Source organism: Oncorhynchus masou, unplaced genomic scaffold (genome assembly GCF_036934945.1).
Source record: "Oncorhynchus masou masou isolate Uvic2021 unplaced genomic scaffold, UVic_Omas_1.1 unplaced_scaffold_1197, whole genome shotgun sequence".
In the NCBI taxonomy this organism is placed as follows: Eukaryota; Metazoa; Chordata; class Actinopteri; order Salmoniformes; family Salmonidae; genus Oncorhynchus; species Oncorhynchus masou.
The window spans coordinates 105,953-125,117 of record NW_027001748.1 but is presented as its reverse complement, the minus strand read 5'-3'; the positions used below and the strand labels follow the sequence as shown (position 1 = coordinate 125,117).

At 38.8% G+C, this 19,165-nt stretch overlaps 1 protein-coding gene across 2 annotated transcripts in view; it reads right to left on the bottom strand.

The window, feature by feature from the left end:
- The window catches only part of LOC135529656 (Fc receptor-like protein 5), a 53,787-nt gene extending 50,110 nt beyond the window's left edge, over positions 1–3,677 (bottom strand). For both annotated transcript variants that reach the window (XM_064958275.1, XM_064958277.1), the window contains exon 1: positions 3,592–3,677. In XM_064958275.1, the coding sequence (XP_064814347.1) occupies positions 3,592–3,616 (25 nt within the window). In that variant the 5' untranslated portion in view covers positions 3,617–3,677. The remainder of the gene's footprint in view (positions 1–3,591) is intronic.
- Positions 3,678–19,165: the final 15,488 nt, after the last annotated feature.

Genomic DNA, 19,165 nt, shown 5'->3' with positions numbered 1-19,165 from the left:
TAGCAAACTTCAGACAGGCCTGGACATGTACTGGCTTAAGCAGGGGGACATGTCCGGCACTGCGGGATTTGAGTCCCTGGCGGCGTAGTGTGTTACTGATGGTAGGCTTTGTTACTTTGGTCCCAGCTCTCTGCAGGTTATTCACTAGGTCCCCCCGTGTGGTTCTGGGATTTTTGCTCACCGTTCTTGTGATCATTTTGACCCCACGGGGTGAGATCTTGCGTGGAGCCCCAGATCGAGGGAGATTATCAGTGGTCTTGTATGTCTTCCATTTCCTAATAATTGCTCCCACAGTTGATTTCTTCAAACCAAGCTGCTTACCTATTGCAGATTCAGTCTTCCCTGCCTGGTGCAGGTCTACAATTTTGTTTCTGGTGTCCTTTGAAAGCTCTTTGGTCTTGGCCATAGTGGAGTGTGACTGTTTGAGTTTGTGGACAGGTGTCTTTTATACTGATAACAAGTTCAAACAGGTGCCATTAATACAGGTAATGAGTGGAGGACAGAGGAGCCTCTTAAAAGAAGAAGTTACAGGTCTGTGAGAGCCAGAAATCTTGCTTGTTTGTCTGTGACCAAATACTTATTATCCACCATAATTTGCAAATAAATTCATTAAAAATCCTACATTGTGATTTTCTGAAAAAAAATCTCATTTTCTGTCATAGTTAAAGTGTAGCTATAATGAAAATTACAGTCTTCTCTCATCTTTTTAAGTGGGAGAACTTGCACAATTGGTGGCTGACTAAATACTTTTGTCTCACTGTATATAAAACCATATAGATATTAAGGTATATATATATTTATATATATTAAACCATATAGATATTAAACTATATATATATATATATATATATATATATATATATATTAAACCATACAGATATTAAACCATATACAGTGGGGAGAACAAGTATTTTGTCACTGCTGATTTTGCAGGTTTTCCTACTTAAAAAGCATGTAGAGGTCTGTAATTTTTATAGGTGCACTTCAACTGAGAGACGGAATCTAAAACAAAAATCCAGAAAATCACATTGTATGATTTTTAAGTAATTAATTTGCATTTTATTGCATGACATAAGTATTTGATACATCAGAAAAGCAGAACTTAATATTTGCAATAACAGAGATCATACGTTTCCTGTAGTTCTTGACCAGGTTTGCACACACTGCCGCAGGGATTTTGGCCCACTCCTCCATACAGACCTTCTCCAGATCCTTCAGGTTTCGGGGCTGTCGCTGGGCAATACGGACTTTCAACTCCCTCCAAAGATTTTCTATTGAGTTCAGGTCTGGAGACTGGCTAGGCCACTCCAGGACCTTGAGATGCTTCCTACGGAGCCACACCTTAGTTGCCCTGGCTGTGTGTTTCGGGTCGTTGTCATGCTGAAAGACCCAGCCACGACCCATCTTCAATGCTCTTACTGAGGGAAGGAGGTTGTAGGCCAAGATCTCGCGATACATGGCCCCATCCATCCTCCACTCAATACGGTGCAGTCGTCCTGTCCCCTTTGCAGAAAAGCATCTCCAAAGAATGATGTTTCCACCTCCATGCTTCACGGTTGGGATGGTGTTCTTGGGGTTGTACTCATCCTTCTTCTTCCTCCAAACACGGCGAGTCGAGTTTAGACCAAAAAGCTCTATTTTTGTCTCATCAGACAACATGACCTTCTCCTCCTCTGGATCATCCAGATGGTCTTTGGCAAACTTCAGACAGCCCTGGACATGCGCTGGCTTGAGCAGGGGGACCTTGCGTGCGATGCAGGATTTTAATCCGTGATGGCGTAGTGTATTACTAATGGTTTTCTTTGAGACTGTGGTCCCAGCTCTCTTCAGGTCATTGACCAGGTCCTGCCGTGTAGTTCTGGGCTGATCCCTCAGCTTCCCCATGATCATTGATGCCCCACGAGGTGAGATCTTGCATGGAGCTCCAGACCGAGGGTGATTGACCGTCATCTTCAACTTCTTCCATTTTCTTATAATTGCGCCAACAGTTGTTGCCTTCTCACCAAGCTGCTTGCCTATTGTCCTGTAGCCCATCCCAGCCTTGTGCAGGTCTACAATTTTACCCTGATGTCCTTACACAGCTCTCTGGTCTTGGCCATTGTGGAGAGGTTGGAGTCTGTTTGATTGAGTGTGTGGACAGGTGTCTTTTATACAGGTAACGAGTTCAAACAGGTGCAGTTAATACAGGTAATGAGTGGAGAACTGGAGGGCTTCTTAAAGAAAAACTAACAGGTCTGTGAGAGCCGTAATTCTTACTGGTTGATAGGTGATCAAATACTTATGTCATGCAATACAATGATAATTAATTACTTAAAAATCATACAATGTGATTTTCTGGGTTTTTGTTTTAGATTCCATCTCTCACAGTTGAAGTGTACCTATGATAAAAAATTACAGACCTCTACATGCTTTGTAAGTTGGAAAACCTGCAAAATCGGCAGTGTATCAAATACTTGTTCTCCCCACTGTACATATTAAACAATATAGATATTAAACTATATAGATATTAAACTATATAGATATTAAACTATATAGATATTAAACCATATAGATATTAAACCATATAGATATTTAACCATATAGATATTCAACCATATAGATATTAAACCATATATATATTTAACCATATTTAACCATATAGATATTTAACCATATAGATATTTTACCATATAGATACTAAACCATATAGATATTAAACCATATAGATATTCAACCATATAGATATTAAACCATATATATATTTAACCATATTTAACCATATAGATATTAAACCATATATATATTTAACCATAGATATTAAACCATATAGTTATTAATCCATTCTGTCACGGTTGTCGTAAGGAGGAGACCAATGCGCAGCGTGGTATGTGTACATTGTCTTTTATCAGAGAAATGAACACTGAACAAACTAACAAAAACAATAAAACAAACTGTGAAGCTATATAAACGAGTGCTGACAGGCAACTACACATAGACAAGAACCCACAAATACCCTATGGAAAATGGCTACATAAATATGGTCCCAAATCAGAGACAACGATAAACAGCTGCCTCTGATTGGGAACAATTCAGGCCACCAAAGACATACAATTACCTAGACTAACAAAAACTCAGTTACACAAAAACCCCTAGACAATACAAAAACGAACATACCCAACCTCGTCACACTTAACCAAAATATCGATACATTTTAAACTGTATCGATATTAAACTATATAGATATTAATGTGTGTATATATATATAATATATACATATATATATATTAAACCATATAGATATTAAACCTAATAGATATTAAACCTAATAGATTTTAAACTATATAGATATTAAACTATATAGATATTAAACCATATAGATATTAAACCTAATAGATATTAAACCTAATAGATTTTAAACTATATAGATATTAAACTATATAGATATTAAACCATATAGATATTAATATAGTTATTAAGGTATATAGATATTAAACTAAAGATGTTAAACCATACAGATATTTAAACATATACATTTGAAACTGTATCGATATTAAACTATATCTAGATATTGAACCATATATTTATTAAAGCATATAGATAATTTAAACTCACAGAGTAGACGACAGGTGCGTTCCATCTCAGCGTGTCAAACAGTAACTCTCTCTAAAGTCTAGTGACTTGTAGCCTGTCTATCCCCCCCACCCACCTCTCCTCTACACCCATCTATACTTCCTCTGTGCTGAGAAGGACTGAGGTGTGAAACATGCGTGTGACAGAAGCAGGGGGGCTGGAGAGAAGAGATGCAGAAATAGAGAGAAAGGGAGGTTCAGAGAGATATATATATATATAGAGAGAGAGCGAGAGAGAGCTCTGTATAATCATTAACAGCAGACTCGTAGCTCTCCTAAGTGAAAACAATGTACTGAGCAACTGTCAAATTGGCTTCTTACCAATTACTATATAACAGACCACATTTTCACCCTTCACATGCTAATTGACAAACAAACAATCCAAAACAAAGGCAAAGCCTTCTCATGCTTTGTTGGTTTCAAAAAAGCTTTTGACTCAATTTAGAAATGTTGAGAAAGTAGAGAAAGTAGTGTAGAGCGCACATACATTGTAAATGTACAGAAACAACAAGGGTGCGGTTAAAATTGGCAGTAAACACATTTCTTTCCACAAGGCCGTGGGGTGAGACGGGGGATGCAGCTTAAGCTGTACTTAAGCCCAACCCTCTATCAGCACCCGGCCTCAACCTACTAGAATCTGAAGTCAAATGTCTACTGTTTGTTGATGATCTGGTGCTGCTGTCCCTAACCAAGGAGGGCCTACAGTAGCACCTAGATCTTCTGCACAGATTCTGTCAGACCTGGGCCCTGAGAGTAAATCTCAGTAAGACAAAAATAATGCTGTTCCAAAATACAAATAAAATCTAGACACCGTTGCCCTTGAGCACACAAAAAAACGATACATACCTCGGCCTAAACATCAACGCCACAGGTAACAAAGCTGTGACCTAGCTGAAAGACAAGGCAAGAAGGGCCTTCTATGGCATCAAAAGGAACAGAAAATTCTACATACCAATTTGTTGGAGGAAATTATAGTTGAAATGATTAATTATGTATACATTTCTTTTAGAACCATTAAGTTTTAATACTATTATGTTGTGGTATGAAATGTGTGGGTTCTTGGTTAAACTAGGTAAATGTAGGTAAAACAAATGAATTGTCTGTACCTTGCAAAAGGGAGAAGGAGGGCAGGTATCCTTCCAGACAGGTAAGAATGTTCCATTAGTGGAGAATAAATGATATCCTTCCAGACAGGTAAGAATGTTTGTTTGATGTTCCATTAGTGGAGAATAAATGATATCTTTTAGACAGATTGGAATGTTTGTTTGATGTTCCATTAGTGGAGAATAAATGATATCTTTTAGACAGATTGGAATGTTTGTTTGATGTTCCATTAGTGGAGAATAAATGATATCTTTTAGACAGATTGGAATGTTTGTTTTATGAGGGGAGTAGAAGACGGTCTCCAGAACTAAAGACACTGCGCTATTGTGTGGATCGGAGAGAGTGTGAGAAACTGATGACATCATTTTATGTTCTCTCCTTAAAATGTAATGTTCTTTGTATTTTGGGTCAGTACTCTTCGAGAATAAACGCTGAACTTGTTTTTAAGATTGGTCTCGATCTATTTCATGTAAAATGATAAACTTACAACTTATCCTGAAATAGATAGAGTGTGATTTTGGTTTTGGCTACAAAACATATAGGAATTTAGAATTCCTCTAACACAATTAGAATCTTGCTAAAAGTATTTGAATCAGTTATAGAACCCATTACCCTCTACAGTTGTGAAGTTTGGGGTCCGCTCACCAACCAAGAATTCACTAAATGGGACAAACACCAAATTAAGACTGCATGCAGAATTCTGCAAAAATATCCTCTGAGTAAAACACGAAATAATGCATGCAGAGCAGAATTAGGCCGACACCCACTAATTAACAAAATCCAGAAAAGAGACGTTAAATTCTGCAACCACCTAAAAGGAAGTGACAGGACAGCAACACAATTAGGCCCAACCGAGTCATGAGAAAACAAAAAAGATAATTACTTGGCACTTTGGAAAGAATTAACAAAAATAACAGAGCAAACTAGAATGCTATTTGGCCCTAAACAGAGAGTACACAGTGGCAGAATAACTGACCACTGTGACTGACCCAATCTTAAGGAAAACTTTGACTATGTACAGACTCAGTGAGCATAGCTTTGTTATTGGGAAAGGCCGCCGTTGGCAGACATGGCTCTCAAGAGAAGACAGGCATTATGCACATTGCCCACAAAATGAGGTGGAAACTGAGCTGCACTTCCGAACCTCCTGCCCAATGTATGACCATATTAGAGAGACATATTTCCCTCAGATTACACAGATACACAAAGAATTTGAAAAACAAACCCGATCTTGATTAACTCACATATCTACTGGGTGAAATTCCACAGTGTTCCATCACAGCAGCAAGATGTGTGACCTGTTGCCACAAGAAAAGGGCAACCAGTGAAGAACAAACACCATTGTAAATACAACCCATATTTAAATTTATTTAATTTCCCTTTTCTACTTTAACTATTTTTACAGTGATAAGTCCTAACATTGTCCCCTGTGATAATCAAATCAAATCAAATTTTATTTGTCACATACACATGGTTAGCAGATGTTAATGCGAGTGTAGCGAAATGCTTGTGCTTCCAGTTCCGACAATGCAGTAATAACCAACAAGTAATCTAACTAACAATTCCAAAACTAATATCTTACACAGTGTAAGGGGATAAAGAATATGTACATAAAGATATGAATGAGTGATGGTACAGAGCAGCATAGGCAAGATACAGTAGATGGTATCGAGTACAGTATATACATATGAGATGAGTATGTAAACGTGTAAAAGTGGCATGGTTAAAGTGGCTAGTGATACATGTATTACATAAGGATGCAGTAGATGATAGAGTACAGCATATACGTATACATATGAGATGAATAATGTAGGGTATGTAAACATTATATAAGGTAGCATTGTTTAAAGTGGCAAGTGATATATTTTACATCCTTTCCCATTAATTCCCATTATTGAAGTGGCTGGAGTTGAGTCAGTGTGTTGGCAGCAGCCACTCAATGTTAGTGGTTGCTGTTTAACAGTCTGATGGCCTTGAGATAGAAGCTGTTTTTCAGTCTCTCGGTCCCAGCTTTGATGCACCTGTACTGACCTCGCCTTCTGGATGATAGCGGGGTGAACAGGCAGTGGCTCGGGTGGGTATTGTCCTTGATGATCTTTATGGCCTTCCTGTAACATCGGGTGGTGTAGGTGTCCTGGAGGGCAGGTAGTTTACCCCCGGTGATACGTTGTGCAGACCTCACTACCCTCTGGAGAGCCTTACGGTTGTGGGCGGAGCAGTTGCCGTACCAGGCGGTGATACAGCCCGCCAGGATGCTCTCGATTGTGCATCTGTAGAAGTTTGTGTATTTTTGGTGACAAGCCGAATTTCTTCAGCCTCCTGAGGTTGAAGAGGCGCTGCTGCGCCTTCTTCACGATGCTGTCTGTGTGAGTGGACCAATTTAGTTTGTCTGTGATGTGTATGCCGAGGAACTTAAAACTTACTACCCTCTCCACTACTGTTCCATCGATGTGGATAGGGGGGTGTTCCCTCGGCTGTTTCCTGAAGTCCACAATCATCTCCTTAGTTTTGTTGACGTTGAGTGTGAGGTTATTGTCCTGACACCACACTCCGAGGGCCCTCACCTCCTCCCTGTAGGCCGTCTCGTCGTTGTTGGTAATCAAGCCTACCACTGTTGTGTCGTCCGCAAACTTGATGATTGAGTTGGAGGCGTGCGTTGCCGCGCAGTCGTGGGTGAACAGGGAGTACAGGAGAGGGCTCAGAACGCACCCTTGTGGGGCCCCAGTGTTGAGGATCAGCGGGGTGGAGATGTTGTTGCCTACCCTCACCACCTGGGGGCGGCCCGTCAGGAAGTCCAGTACCCAGTTGCACAGGGCGGGGTTGAGACCCAGGGTCTCGAGCTTGATGACGAGCTTGGAGGGTACTATGGTGTTAAATGCCGAGCTGTAGTCGATGAACAGCATTCTCACGTAGGTATTCCTCTTGTCCAGATGGGTTAGGGCAGTGTGCAGTGTGGTTGAGATTGCGTCGTCTGAGGACTTATTTGGGCGGTAATCAAATTGGAGTGGGTCTAGGGTGTCAGGTAGGGTGGAGGTGATATGGTCCTTGACTAGTCTCTCAAAGCACTTCATGATAATGGAAGTGAGTGCTACGGGGCGGTAGTCGTTTAGCTCAGTTACCTTAGCTTTCTTGGGAACAGGAACAATGGTGGCCCTCTTGAAGCATGTGGGAACAGCAGACTGGTATAGGGATTGATTGAATATGTCCGTAAACACACCGGCCAGCTGGTCTGCGCATGCTCTGAGGGCGCGGCTGGGGATGCCGTCTGGGCCTGCAGCCTTGCGAGGGTTAACACGTTTAAATGTTTTACTCACCTCGGCTGCAGTGAAGGAGAGACCGCATGTTTCCGTTGCAGGCCGTGTCAGTGCCACTGTATTGTCCTCAAAGCGGGCAAAAAAGTTATTTAGTCTGCCTGGGAGCAAGACATCCTGGTCCGTGACTGAGCTGGATTTCATCTTGTAGTCCGTGATTGACTGTAGACTCTGCCACATACCTCTTGTGTCTGAGCCGTTGAATTGAGATTCTACTTTGTCTCTATACTGACGCTTAGCTTGTTTGATAGCCAGCCCTGGTGGCACAATCGATATGCTGATACATTTTAGGGGTCTTGTTTTCAGATTAGCCTTGTTAAAATCCCCAGCAACAATGAATGCAGCCTCAGGATGTATGGATTCCAGTTTGCAAAGAGTCAAATAAAGTTCGTTCAGAGCCATCGATGTGTCTGCTTGGGGGGGAATATATAAGGCTGTGATTATAATCGAAGAGAATTCTCTTGGTAGATAATGCGGTCTACATTTGATTGTGAGGAATTCTAAATCAGGTGAACAGAAGGATTTGAGTTCCTGTATGTTTCTGTGATCACACCACGTCTCGTTAGCCATAAGGCATACGCCCCGCCCCTCTTCTTACCAGAAAGGTGTTAGTTTCTGTCGGCGCGATGTGTGGAGAAACCCGCTGGCTGCACCGCATCCGAGGTGCGTCTCTCCAGTGAGCCATGTTTCCGTGAAGCAAAGAACGTTACAGTCTCTGATGTCCCTCTGGAATGCTACCCTTGCTCGGATTTCATCAACCTTGTTGTCAAGAGACTGGACATTGGCGAGAAGAATGCTAGGAAGTGGGGCACGATGTGCCCGCCTCCGTAGTCTGACCAGGAGACCACCTCGTTTCACTCTTTTACGAAGTCATTTTTTAGGGTCGCCGGCTGGGATCCATTCCGTTGTCCTGGTTGAAAGGCAGAACACAGGATCCACTTCGCGAAAGTCATATTCTTGGTCATACTGATGGTGAGTTGACGCTGATCTTATATTCAGTAAAGCAGAATTTGGAAGATTGCCTGCCCTATGAGTTCTGTTATACTCACAGACATAATTCAAACAGTTTTAGAAACTTCAGAGTGGTTTCTATCCAATAGTAATAATAATATGCATATATTGGCAATCTAGGACAGAGCAGTTCACTCTGGGCACGCAATTCATCCAAAGTGAAAATACTGCCCCTATCCTCAACAAGTTTTAAGAGAGTGTCCAAAGAAGGGCAAGAAGTATACAGTATGGTGTCGTCTGCGTAGAGGTGGATCAGAGACTCACCAGCAGCAAGAGCGACCTCATTGATGTATACAGAGAAGAGAGTTGGTCCAAGAATTGAACCCTGTGGCACCCACATAGAGACTGCCAGAGGCCCGGACAACAGACCCTCCGATTTGACACACTGAACCCTATCAGAGAAGTAGTTGGTGAACCAGGCGAGGCAATCATTTGAGAAACCAAGGCTGTCGAGTCTGCCGATGAGGATATGGTGATTGACAGAGTCGAAAGCCTTGGCCAGGTCAATGAATACGGCTGCACAGTATTGTTTCTTATCGATGGTGATATTTTTTTCTTCTTTTTTGTTCGATTAATTCCGTCCATATATATCCAAATGTACATTTATTTGTTTTATCCAGAAAAAACAGCTTCCAAAAATGCAACGTCACTGCAAAACAAAAAAAAGTTCAAAAGTTGCCTATAAAAAAATACAAATAAAAAGTTACCTATAAACTTTGCCAAAATATTTCAAACTACTTTTGTAATACTAATTTTGTAATACAACTTTAGGTATTTTTAAACGTTAAGATATCGTTTAGGACCTTGAGCGTGGCTTAGGTTCCCCCATGACCAGCTCTGAAACTAGATTGCATAGCGGAGAAGGTATGGTGGGATTCGAAATGTTCTGTTATCTTTTTGTTGACTTGGCTTTCGAAGACCTTAGAAAGGCAGGGTAGGATAGATATAGGTCTGTAGCAGTTTGGGTCAAGAGTGACCACCCCTTTGAAGAGGGGGTGACCGCAGCTGCTTTCCAATCTTTGGGAATCTCAGACAACACAAAAGAGAGGTTGAGCTAGTAATAATGGTTGCAACAATTCCGGCAGATAATTTTAGAATAAAAGGGTCCAGATTGTCTAGCCTGGCTGATTTGAAGGGGTCCAGATTTTGCAGCTCTTTCAGAACATCAGCTGACTGGATTTGGGAGAAGGAGAAATGTGGAAGGCATGGGCGAGTTGCTGTGGGGGTGTAGTGCTGTTGACCGGGATAGGGGTAGGCAGGTGGAAAGCTTGGCCAGCCGTAGAGAAATTCTCAATTATAGTGGATTTATCAGTGGTGACAGTGTTTACTATCGTCAGTGCAGTGGGCAGCTGGGAGGAGGTGTTCTTATTCTCCATGGAATTTACAGTGTCCCAGAACTTTTTGAGTTTGTGTTGCAGGAAGCAAATTTCTGCTTGAAAGAGCTAGCCTTGGCTTTTCTAACTGCCTGTGTATATTGGTTTCTAGCTTCCCTGAAAAGTTGCATATCACGGGGCTGTTCGATGCTAATGCAGAAAGCCATAGGATGTTTTTGTGCTGGTTAAGGGCAGTCAGGAATGGAGAGAACCAAGGGCTATATCTGTTCCTGGTTATACATTTCTTGAATGGGACATGCTTATTTAAAAACCTGTTAAGCCTACCCCCTACTTTTTCGAACATTCTGTTAAAAATCGCGCAACATTTCAGCGTCCTGCTACTCATGCCAGGAATATAGTATATGCATATGATTAGTATGTGTGCATAGAAAACACTCTGACGTTTCTAAAACTGGTTAAATAACGGCTGTGACTATAACAGAGCCTGTGTTTCATCGAAAAGCGCAAGAAAAACTGATCACTGAAAACTGGAAAAAGTATCAATGCACCACTTGCATGTATTGTTTATGGGAAAGCAAATTACATGGGGCTGAGATTGCAAGTCCTACAGCTTCCACACGATGTCGCCAGTCTTGTCAATTGCCTGGGCTTTGTTTCTTGGTCAAACGAGTAAGAGAGAGTCCATTCCTTCCGGTCTCCGACAGGATGTTTTTGAGGAGAAATTTTCGACCATGCGTTCAAGACGTGGAGCTATTGAATACACATCGCCCCGTGATCAATTTGATAGATTATTAACGTTTACTAATACCTAAAGTTGGATTACAAAAGTATTTCAAAGTGTTCTGTGAAAGTTTATCGTCGACTTTTTTAATAAAAAAAATGACGTTGCGTTTTAAAACGCTGTTTTTTCCTGGATCACACTTTTCATAGATCAATATTTAGGGTATATATGGACCGATTTAATCGAAAGAAAAGACCCAATAGTGATGTTTATGGTGCATATAGGAGTGCCAACAAAGAATCTCGTCAAAGGTAATGAATGTTTTCTATTTTATTTCTGCGTTTTGTGTAGCGCCGACTACGCAAATTCCTTTGTTTATGTCCCCTTCTGGTATTTCGGCGTGTTGCCTGCTATCAGATAATAGCTACTCATGCTTTCGCCGAAAAGCATTTTACAAATCTGACTCGTTGGCTAGATTCACAACGAGTGTAGCTTGAATTGAGTACCCTGTATGTGAATTTTAATGAACGTTTGAGTTTTAACGAGTGCTATTAGCATTTGGTGTAGCGCATTTGCATTTATTGTTGGCAAGGTGGGACGCAAGCGCGTCGGGTTGCCTAGAGAGGTTAAGTTGGTGAGGAAAAAAATCTAAATAACCAGGCATCATCTACTGACTGATGATATAACACTCATCATTGGGAGAGAGAGAGGTGGACCAAGGTGCAGCGTTGTAAGAATTCATTTTCTCTTTTAATGAACAAAAACAACAAAACACGAGAACGAAACGAAAACAGTCGTGAACGTTGAAATACAAACACAGAACAGAAAATAAACACCCACAAAACACAGGTGGAAAAAGGCTACCTAAGTATGATTCTCAATCAGAGACAACTAAAGACACCTGCCTCTGATTGAGAACCATAATAGGCCAAACTCAAAACACAACAGAGAAAAACGAACATAGACAACCCACCCAACTCACGCCCTGACCATACTAAAACAAAGACATAACAAAAAGAACTAAGGTCAGAACGTGACAGATGAGATCAATATCCTTCGAGGATACCCTGGCCAGGTCGATTAGAAAGGCCTGCTCACTTACCAGTTATGCATTAGGGGGCGCTATTAACATTTTTGGATAAAAAACGTTCCCGTTTTAAACAAGATATTTTGTCACAAAAAGATGTTCAACTATGCATATAATTGACAGCTTTGGATAGAAAACACTCTGACGTTTCCAAAACTGCAAAGATATTGTCTGCGTGTGCCACAGAACTGATGTTACAGGCGAAACCCAGATAAAAATCCAACCAGGAAGTGATGCATTTTTTGAAACCGCCTCATGCCAATGATTACTTATATGGCTGTGAATGAGCTACGAATGAGCTTACGTTTTCCACGTATTCCCCAAGGTGTCTACAGCATTGTGACGTCTTTTTACGCATTTCCATTGAAGAATAGCCGTAAGGGACCATATATAGCAAGTGGTCACATGGTGTCTCCCGCAGAAAATCTTGCGTAAAATACTGAGGTAGCCATTTTTCCAATCGCTTCTTAAGAGAAACCAATTGCCTCGACGGATATATTATCAAATATATATGTAATACCACGGAGAACCAGAGAGGCACCAATACATTGTTTTTGCTACACTCACCTGTTCCTGTCCTCTGTAGCTGTAATACCACAGTAAACCACAGGGGGTGTTGATATCTCCCCTGACATTATTAGACTACCGCTTGATGTAGCTGTAATACCACAGTAAACCACAGGGGGTGTTGATATCTCCCCTGACATTATTAGACTACTCCTTGATGTAGCTGTAATACCACAGTAAACCACAGGGAGTGTTGATATCTCCCCCGACATTATTAGACTACTCCTTGATGTAGCTGTAATACCACAGTAAACCACAGGGGGTGTTGATATCTCCCCTGACATTATTAGACTACTCCTTGATGTAGCTGTAATACCAGGAGGGTTCTCCTCACCAGCTACAGGTAGTTGACCTCACCACTGATACAGTGTCAGTTCTTTATCATCCCTCTAATGGTTAATGTCAGGATAATTTGATCCTAGGCGGCAGGAGGTTCGGAAGTGCAGCTCAGTGTCCACCTCATTTTGTGGGCAGTGTGCACATAGCCTGTCTTCTCTTGAGAGCCAGGTTTGCCTACGGCGGCCTTTCTCAAAAGCAAGGCTATGCTCACTGAGTATGTACATAGTCAAAGCTTTCCTTCATTTTGGGTCAGTTACAGTGGTCAGGTTCTGCCACTGTGTTCTCTCTGTTAGGGCCAAATAGCATTCCAGTTTGCTCTTATTTTTGTTAATTATTTCCAAAGTGCCATGTTATTATCTTTTTGTTTCTCATGATTTGGTTGGGTCTAATTGTGCTGCTGTCCTGGGGCTCTGTGGAGTCTGTTTGTGTTTGTGAACAGAGCCCCAGGACCAGCTTGCTTAGAGGACTTTTCTCCAGGTTCGTCTCTCTGTAGGTGATGACTTTGTTATGGAAGGTTTGGGGATAGCTTCCTTTTTTGGTTGTAGAATTTAACTTCTTTTTTGGATTTCGATCATTAGCGGGTTTCGGCCTAATTCTGCTCTGCATGCATTATTTGGTGCTTTGCGTTGTTCACGGAGGATATTTTTGCAGAATTCTCTGTGCACAGTCTCAATTTGTTGTTTGTTCCATTTAATGAATTCTTGGTGGGTGAGCGGACCCCAAACCGTAGAGGGCAATGCGTTCTATAACTGATTAAAATATGTTTTGCCAGATCCTAATTGGTATGTTGAATTTTATGTTCCTTTTGATGGCATAGAAAGCCCTTCTTGCCTTGTCTCTCAGATCCTGTGGCTTTTAGGGTATGTACAGTTTTTTGTGTGCTCTAGCGTAACAGTGTCTAGATGGAATTTGTCATTTGGAACACCATATTTTTTGTCTTACTAAGATTTACTCTCAGGGCCCAGGTCTGACAGAATCTTTGCAGAAGATCTATGTTCTGCTGTAGAAAATCCTTGGTTGGTGGCAGAAGCACCAGATAATCAGCAAACAGTACACATTTGACTTCAGATCCTAGTAAGGTGAGGCCGGGTGCTGCAGACTGTTCTTGTGCCTTCGCCAATTCGTTGATATACGTATATGTTGAAGAGAGTGGGGCTCAAGCTGCATCCCTGTCTCACCCCACGACCCTGTGGAAATAAATGTTTGTGTTTACTGCCAATTTTAACCGCACACCTGTTGTTTGTGTACATTAATTTTATAATGTTGTATGTATTTTCCCCAACACTACTTTCCATCAATTTGTGTAGCTCTCATGCCAAATTGAGTCAAACGCTTTTTTTAAATTAACAAAGGTTGAGAAGACTTTTCCTTTTATTTTGGTTTGTTTTCTTGTCAATTAGCATGTGCAGGGTGAATACTTGATCTGTCGTATGATAATTTGGTAAATAGCCAATTTGACATTTGCTCAGTATATTGATTTCTGAGGAAATGTACAAGTCTGTTGTAACGATATTACAGAGCCCTCTGTCTCTCCATCTCTCTCTCTGTCTCTCTCTCTGTCTCGCTCTATCTCTGTCTCGCTCTATCTCTCTCTGAACATCCATGTCTCTCTCTCTCTCTGTCTCTCTCGCTCTATCTCTCTCTGAACCTCCCTGTCTTTCTCTCTCTGTCTCACTTCTCTGTGTCTGTGATGATATTCTTTCTAGCCCCCTTCTGTCACACACATCTTTCACACCTCCTTCTCAGCACAGAGGAAGTATAGATGGGTAGTGGAGAGGTGGGGTGGGGGATTGACAGGCTACAAGTCACGAGAGTTTAGAGAGAGTTACTGATCGACACGTTGAGATGGAATGTACCTGTCTTCTACTCTGTGAGTTTAATATTATCTATATGGTTTAATATCTATATGGTTTAATATCTATATGGTTTAATATCTATATGGTTTAATATCTATATGGTTTAATATATATATCTGGTTGAATATCTGTATAGTTTAATATCTGTACAGTTTAATATCTATATAGTTGAATATCTATATGCTTTAATATCTGTACAGTTTAATATCTGTATGGTTTGATATCTATATGGTTTAATATCTATATGGTTTAATATCTATATGGTTTAATATATATATATGGTTGAATATCAGTATAGTTTAATATCTGTACAGTTTAATATCTATATAGTTGAATATCTATATGCTTTAATATCTGTACAGTTTAATATCTGTATGGTTTGATATCTATATGGTTTAATATCTATATAGTTTAATATCTATAGAGTTTAATATTATCTATATGGTTTAATATCTATATGGTTTAATATCTGTATGGTTTGATATCTATATGGTTTAATATCTATATAGTTTAATATCTATATAGTTTAATATTATCTATATGTTTTAATATCTATATGGTTTAATATCTGTATAGTTTAATATCTGTACAGTTTAATATCTATATAGTTGAATATCTATATGCTTTAATATCTGTACAGTTTAATATCTGTATGGTTTGATATTTATATGGTTTAATATCTATATAGTTTAATATCTATATAGTTTAATATTATCTATATGGTTTAATATCTATATGGTTTAATATCTGTATAGTTTATTATCTGTACAGTTTAATATCTATATAGTTTAATATATATATGCTTTAATATCTGTACAGTTTAATATCTGTATGGTTTGATATCTATGTGGTTTAATATCTATATAGTTCAATATCTATGTAGTAAAATATTTATACAGTTCAATAAATATCTATCTCATTTAATATCTATATAGTTTAATATCTTTCTAGTTTATTATCTATATAGTATAATATCTTTCTAGTTTAATATCTATATGGTTTAATATCTAAATAGTTTAATGTCTGTATAATTTACTATCTATATAGTTTAATGTATGTATTGTTTCATATTTGTATGGTTTAATGTATGTATAGTTTAATATTTGTATGGTTTAATATCTTTATGGTTTAATATCTGTACGGCTTAATATACAGTTGAAGTCGGAAGTTTACATTCACATTAGCCAAATACAATTCAATTCAGTTTTTCACTATTCCAGTCATTTTATCGTAGTAAAAATGTCCTGTCTTAGGTCAGTTAGGATCCCCACTTTAATATAAGAATGTGAAATTTCGGAATAATAGTAGAGTGAATGATTTATTTCAGCTTTAATTTCTTTCATCATATTTCCAGTGGGTCAGACGTTTACATGCACTCAATTAGTATTTGGTAGCATAGCCTTTAAATTGTTTAACTTCTTATGCAAATCTGCTTTTAGAGTACTTTTAACTTGGGTCAAACGTTTCGGATAGCCTTCCGATAGCTTCCCACAATAAGTTGGGGGAATTTTGTCCCATTCCTTTTGACAGAACTGGTGTAACTGAGTCAGGTTTGTAGGCCTCCTTGCTCGCAACATCTATATAGTTTAATATCTGTATGGTTTAATATCTATATAGTTTATTATCTATATAGTTTAATATCAATATGGTTGAATATCTACATAGTTTAATATCTATATAGTTTAATATCTATATGGTTTAATATCTATGTAGTTTAATATCTATATGGTTTAATATCTATATAGTTTAATATCTATATAGTTTAATATCAATATGGTTTAATATCTATATGGTTTGATATCAATATGGTTTATGGAAATTAATATCTGTGGTACAGCCCAGATTTTACATCATGTACCATAGTGATAGTTCTCTCTGTGTGTTTCAGTGCTGTTGAGTACACTGGTATACTGTAGCCTCGGACAAGGTGGAGGTGAGTACATTTCTCTATATTCATCACCTGTTCTATAATAGTAACATTTCTCTATATTCATCACCTGTTCTATAATAGTAACATTTATCTATATTCATCACCTGTTCTATAATAGTAACATTTCTCTATATTCATCACCTGTTCTATAATAGTAACATTTATCTATGCTCGTCACCTGTTCTATAATAGTAACATTTATCTATATTCATCACCTGTTCTATAATAGTAACATTTATCTATATTCATCACCTGTTCTATAATAGTAACATTTATCTATATTCATCACCTGTTCTATAATAGTAACATTTATCTATGTTCGTCACCTGTTCTATAATAGTAACATTTCTCTATATTCATCACCTGTTCTATAATAGTAACATTTATCTATGTTCGTCACCTGTTCTATAATAGTAACATTTATCTATATTAATCACCTGTTCTATAATAGTAACATTTATCTATGTTCGTCACCTGTTCTATAATAGTAACATTTATCTATATTCATCACCTGTTCTATAATCCCCTATTCCTCTTCTCCTTCTCCTCTTCTCCACTACATCTCCTCTTCCTCCTCTTCTCCTCATCTCCTCCTCTCCTCCTCTTCTTCTCCTCCTCCTCTCCTCTTCCTCTTCCTTCTCCTCTTCTCCTTTTCTCTCTCTCTTTTTTCTCATATTTTTCCTCCATCGTTCTCCTCTCATAGTAAATTCTAATTCCATTGTGTTCGATCATGTTAGTACAGTCTGTATGTGTCAAACATCTCAGAGTGCTGATCTGGGATCTGTTCCCCCTGTCTGTCCATGTATGTTATTCATTGCACAAGCCCTGTATCTCAGAGTCTGATCTGGGATCAGGTCCCCCTGTCTGCCCATGTATGTTATTCATTGTATAGGCCCTGTATCTCAGAGTGCTGATCTGGGATCAGGTCCCCCTGTCTGCCCATGTATGTTATTCATTGTATAGGCCCTGTATCTCAGAGTGCTGATCTGGGATCAGGTCCCCCTGTCTGCCCATGTATGTTATTCATTGTATAGGCCCTGTATCTCAGAGTGCTGATCTGGGATCAGGTCCCCCTGTCTGTCCATATATGTTTTTCGTTGTATAGGCCCTGTATCTCAGAGTGCTGATCTGGGATCAGGTCCCCCTGTCTGCCCATGTATGTTATTCATTGTGATCTAAAGCTCAACACTCAAACTAACTGATGAATACAGTAATATAACTGATGAATACAGTAATATAACTGATGAACACAGTAATATAACTGATGAATACAGTAATATAACGGATGATTACAGTAATATAACTGATGCTACCACTGGGTGTACATAGAACAGTAGTGATGAATACAGTAATATAACTGATGAATACAGTAATATAACTGATGAATACAGTAATATAACTGATACCACTGGGTGAAAATATAGCAGTAGTGATTAATACAGTAATATAACTGATGAATACAGTAATATAACTGATGATGCCACTGGGTGAAAATATAGCAGTAGTGATTAATACAATAATATAACTGATGAATACAGTAATATAACTGATGATGCCACTGGGTGAAAATAGAACAGTAGTGATGAATACAGTAATATAACTGATGAATACAGTAATATAACTGATGAATACAATAATATAACTGATGAATACAGTAATATAACTGATGATACCACTGGGTGAAAATAGAACAGTATTGATGAATACGGTAATATAACTGACAATGCCACTAGGTGAAAATAGGACAGTATTGATGAATACAGTAATATAACTGATGATTCCACTGGGTGATAGTGGAGCATTAGTGATGAATACAGTAATGCAACTGATTAATACAGTAATATAACTGATGAATACAGTGATATAACTGATGAATACAGTAATATAACTGATACCACTGGGTGAAAATATAGCAGTAGTGATGAATACAGTAATATAACTGATGAATACAGTAATATAACTGATGAATACAGTAATATAACTGATGATGCCACTGGGTGAAAATATAGCAGTAGTGATGAATACAATAATATAACTGATGAATACAGTAATATAACTGATGAATACAGTAATATAACTGATGATGCCACTGGGTGAAAATAGAACAGTAGTGATGAATACAGTAATATAACTGATGAATACAGTAATATAACTGATGAATACAATAATATAACTGATGAATACAGTAATATAACTGATGATACCACTGGGTGAAAATAGAACAGTATTGATGAATACGGTAATATAACTGACAATGCCACTAGGTGAAAATAGAACAGTATTGATGAATACAGTAA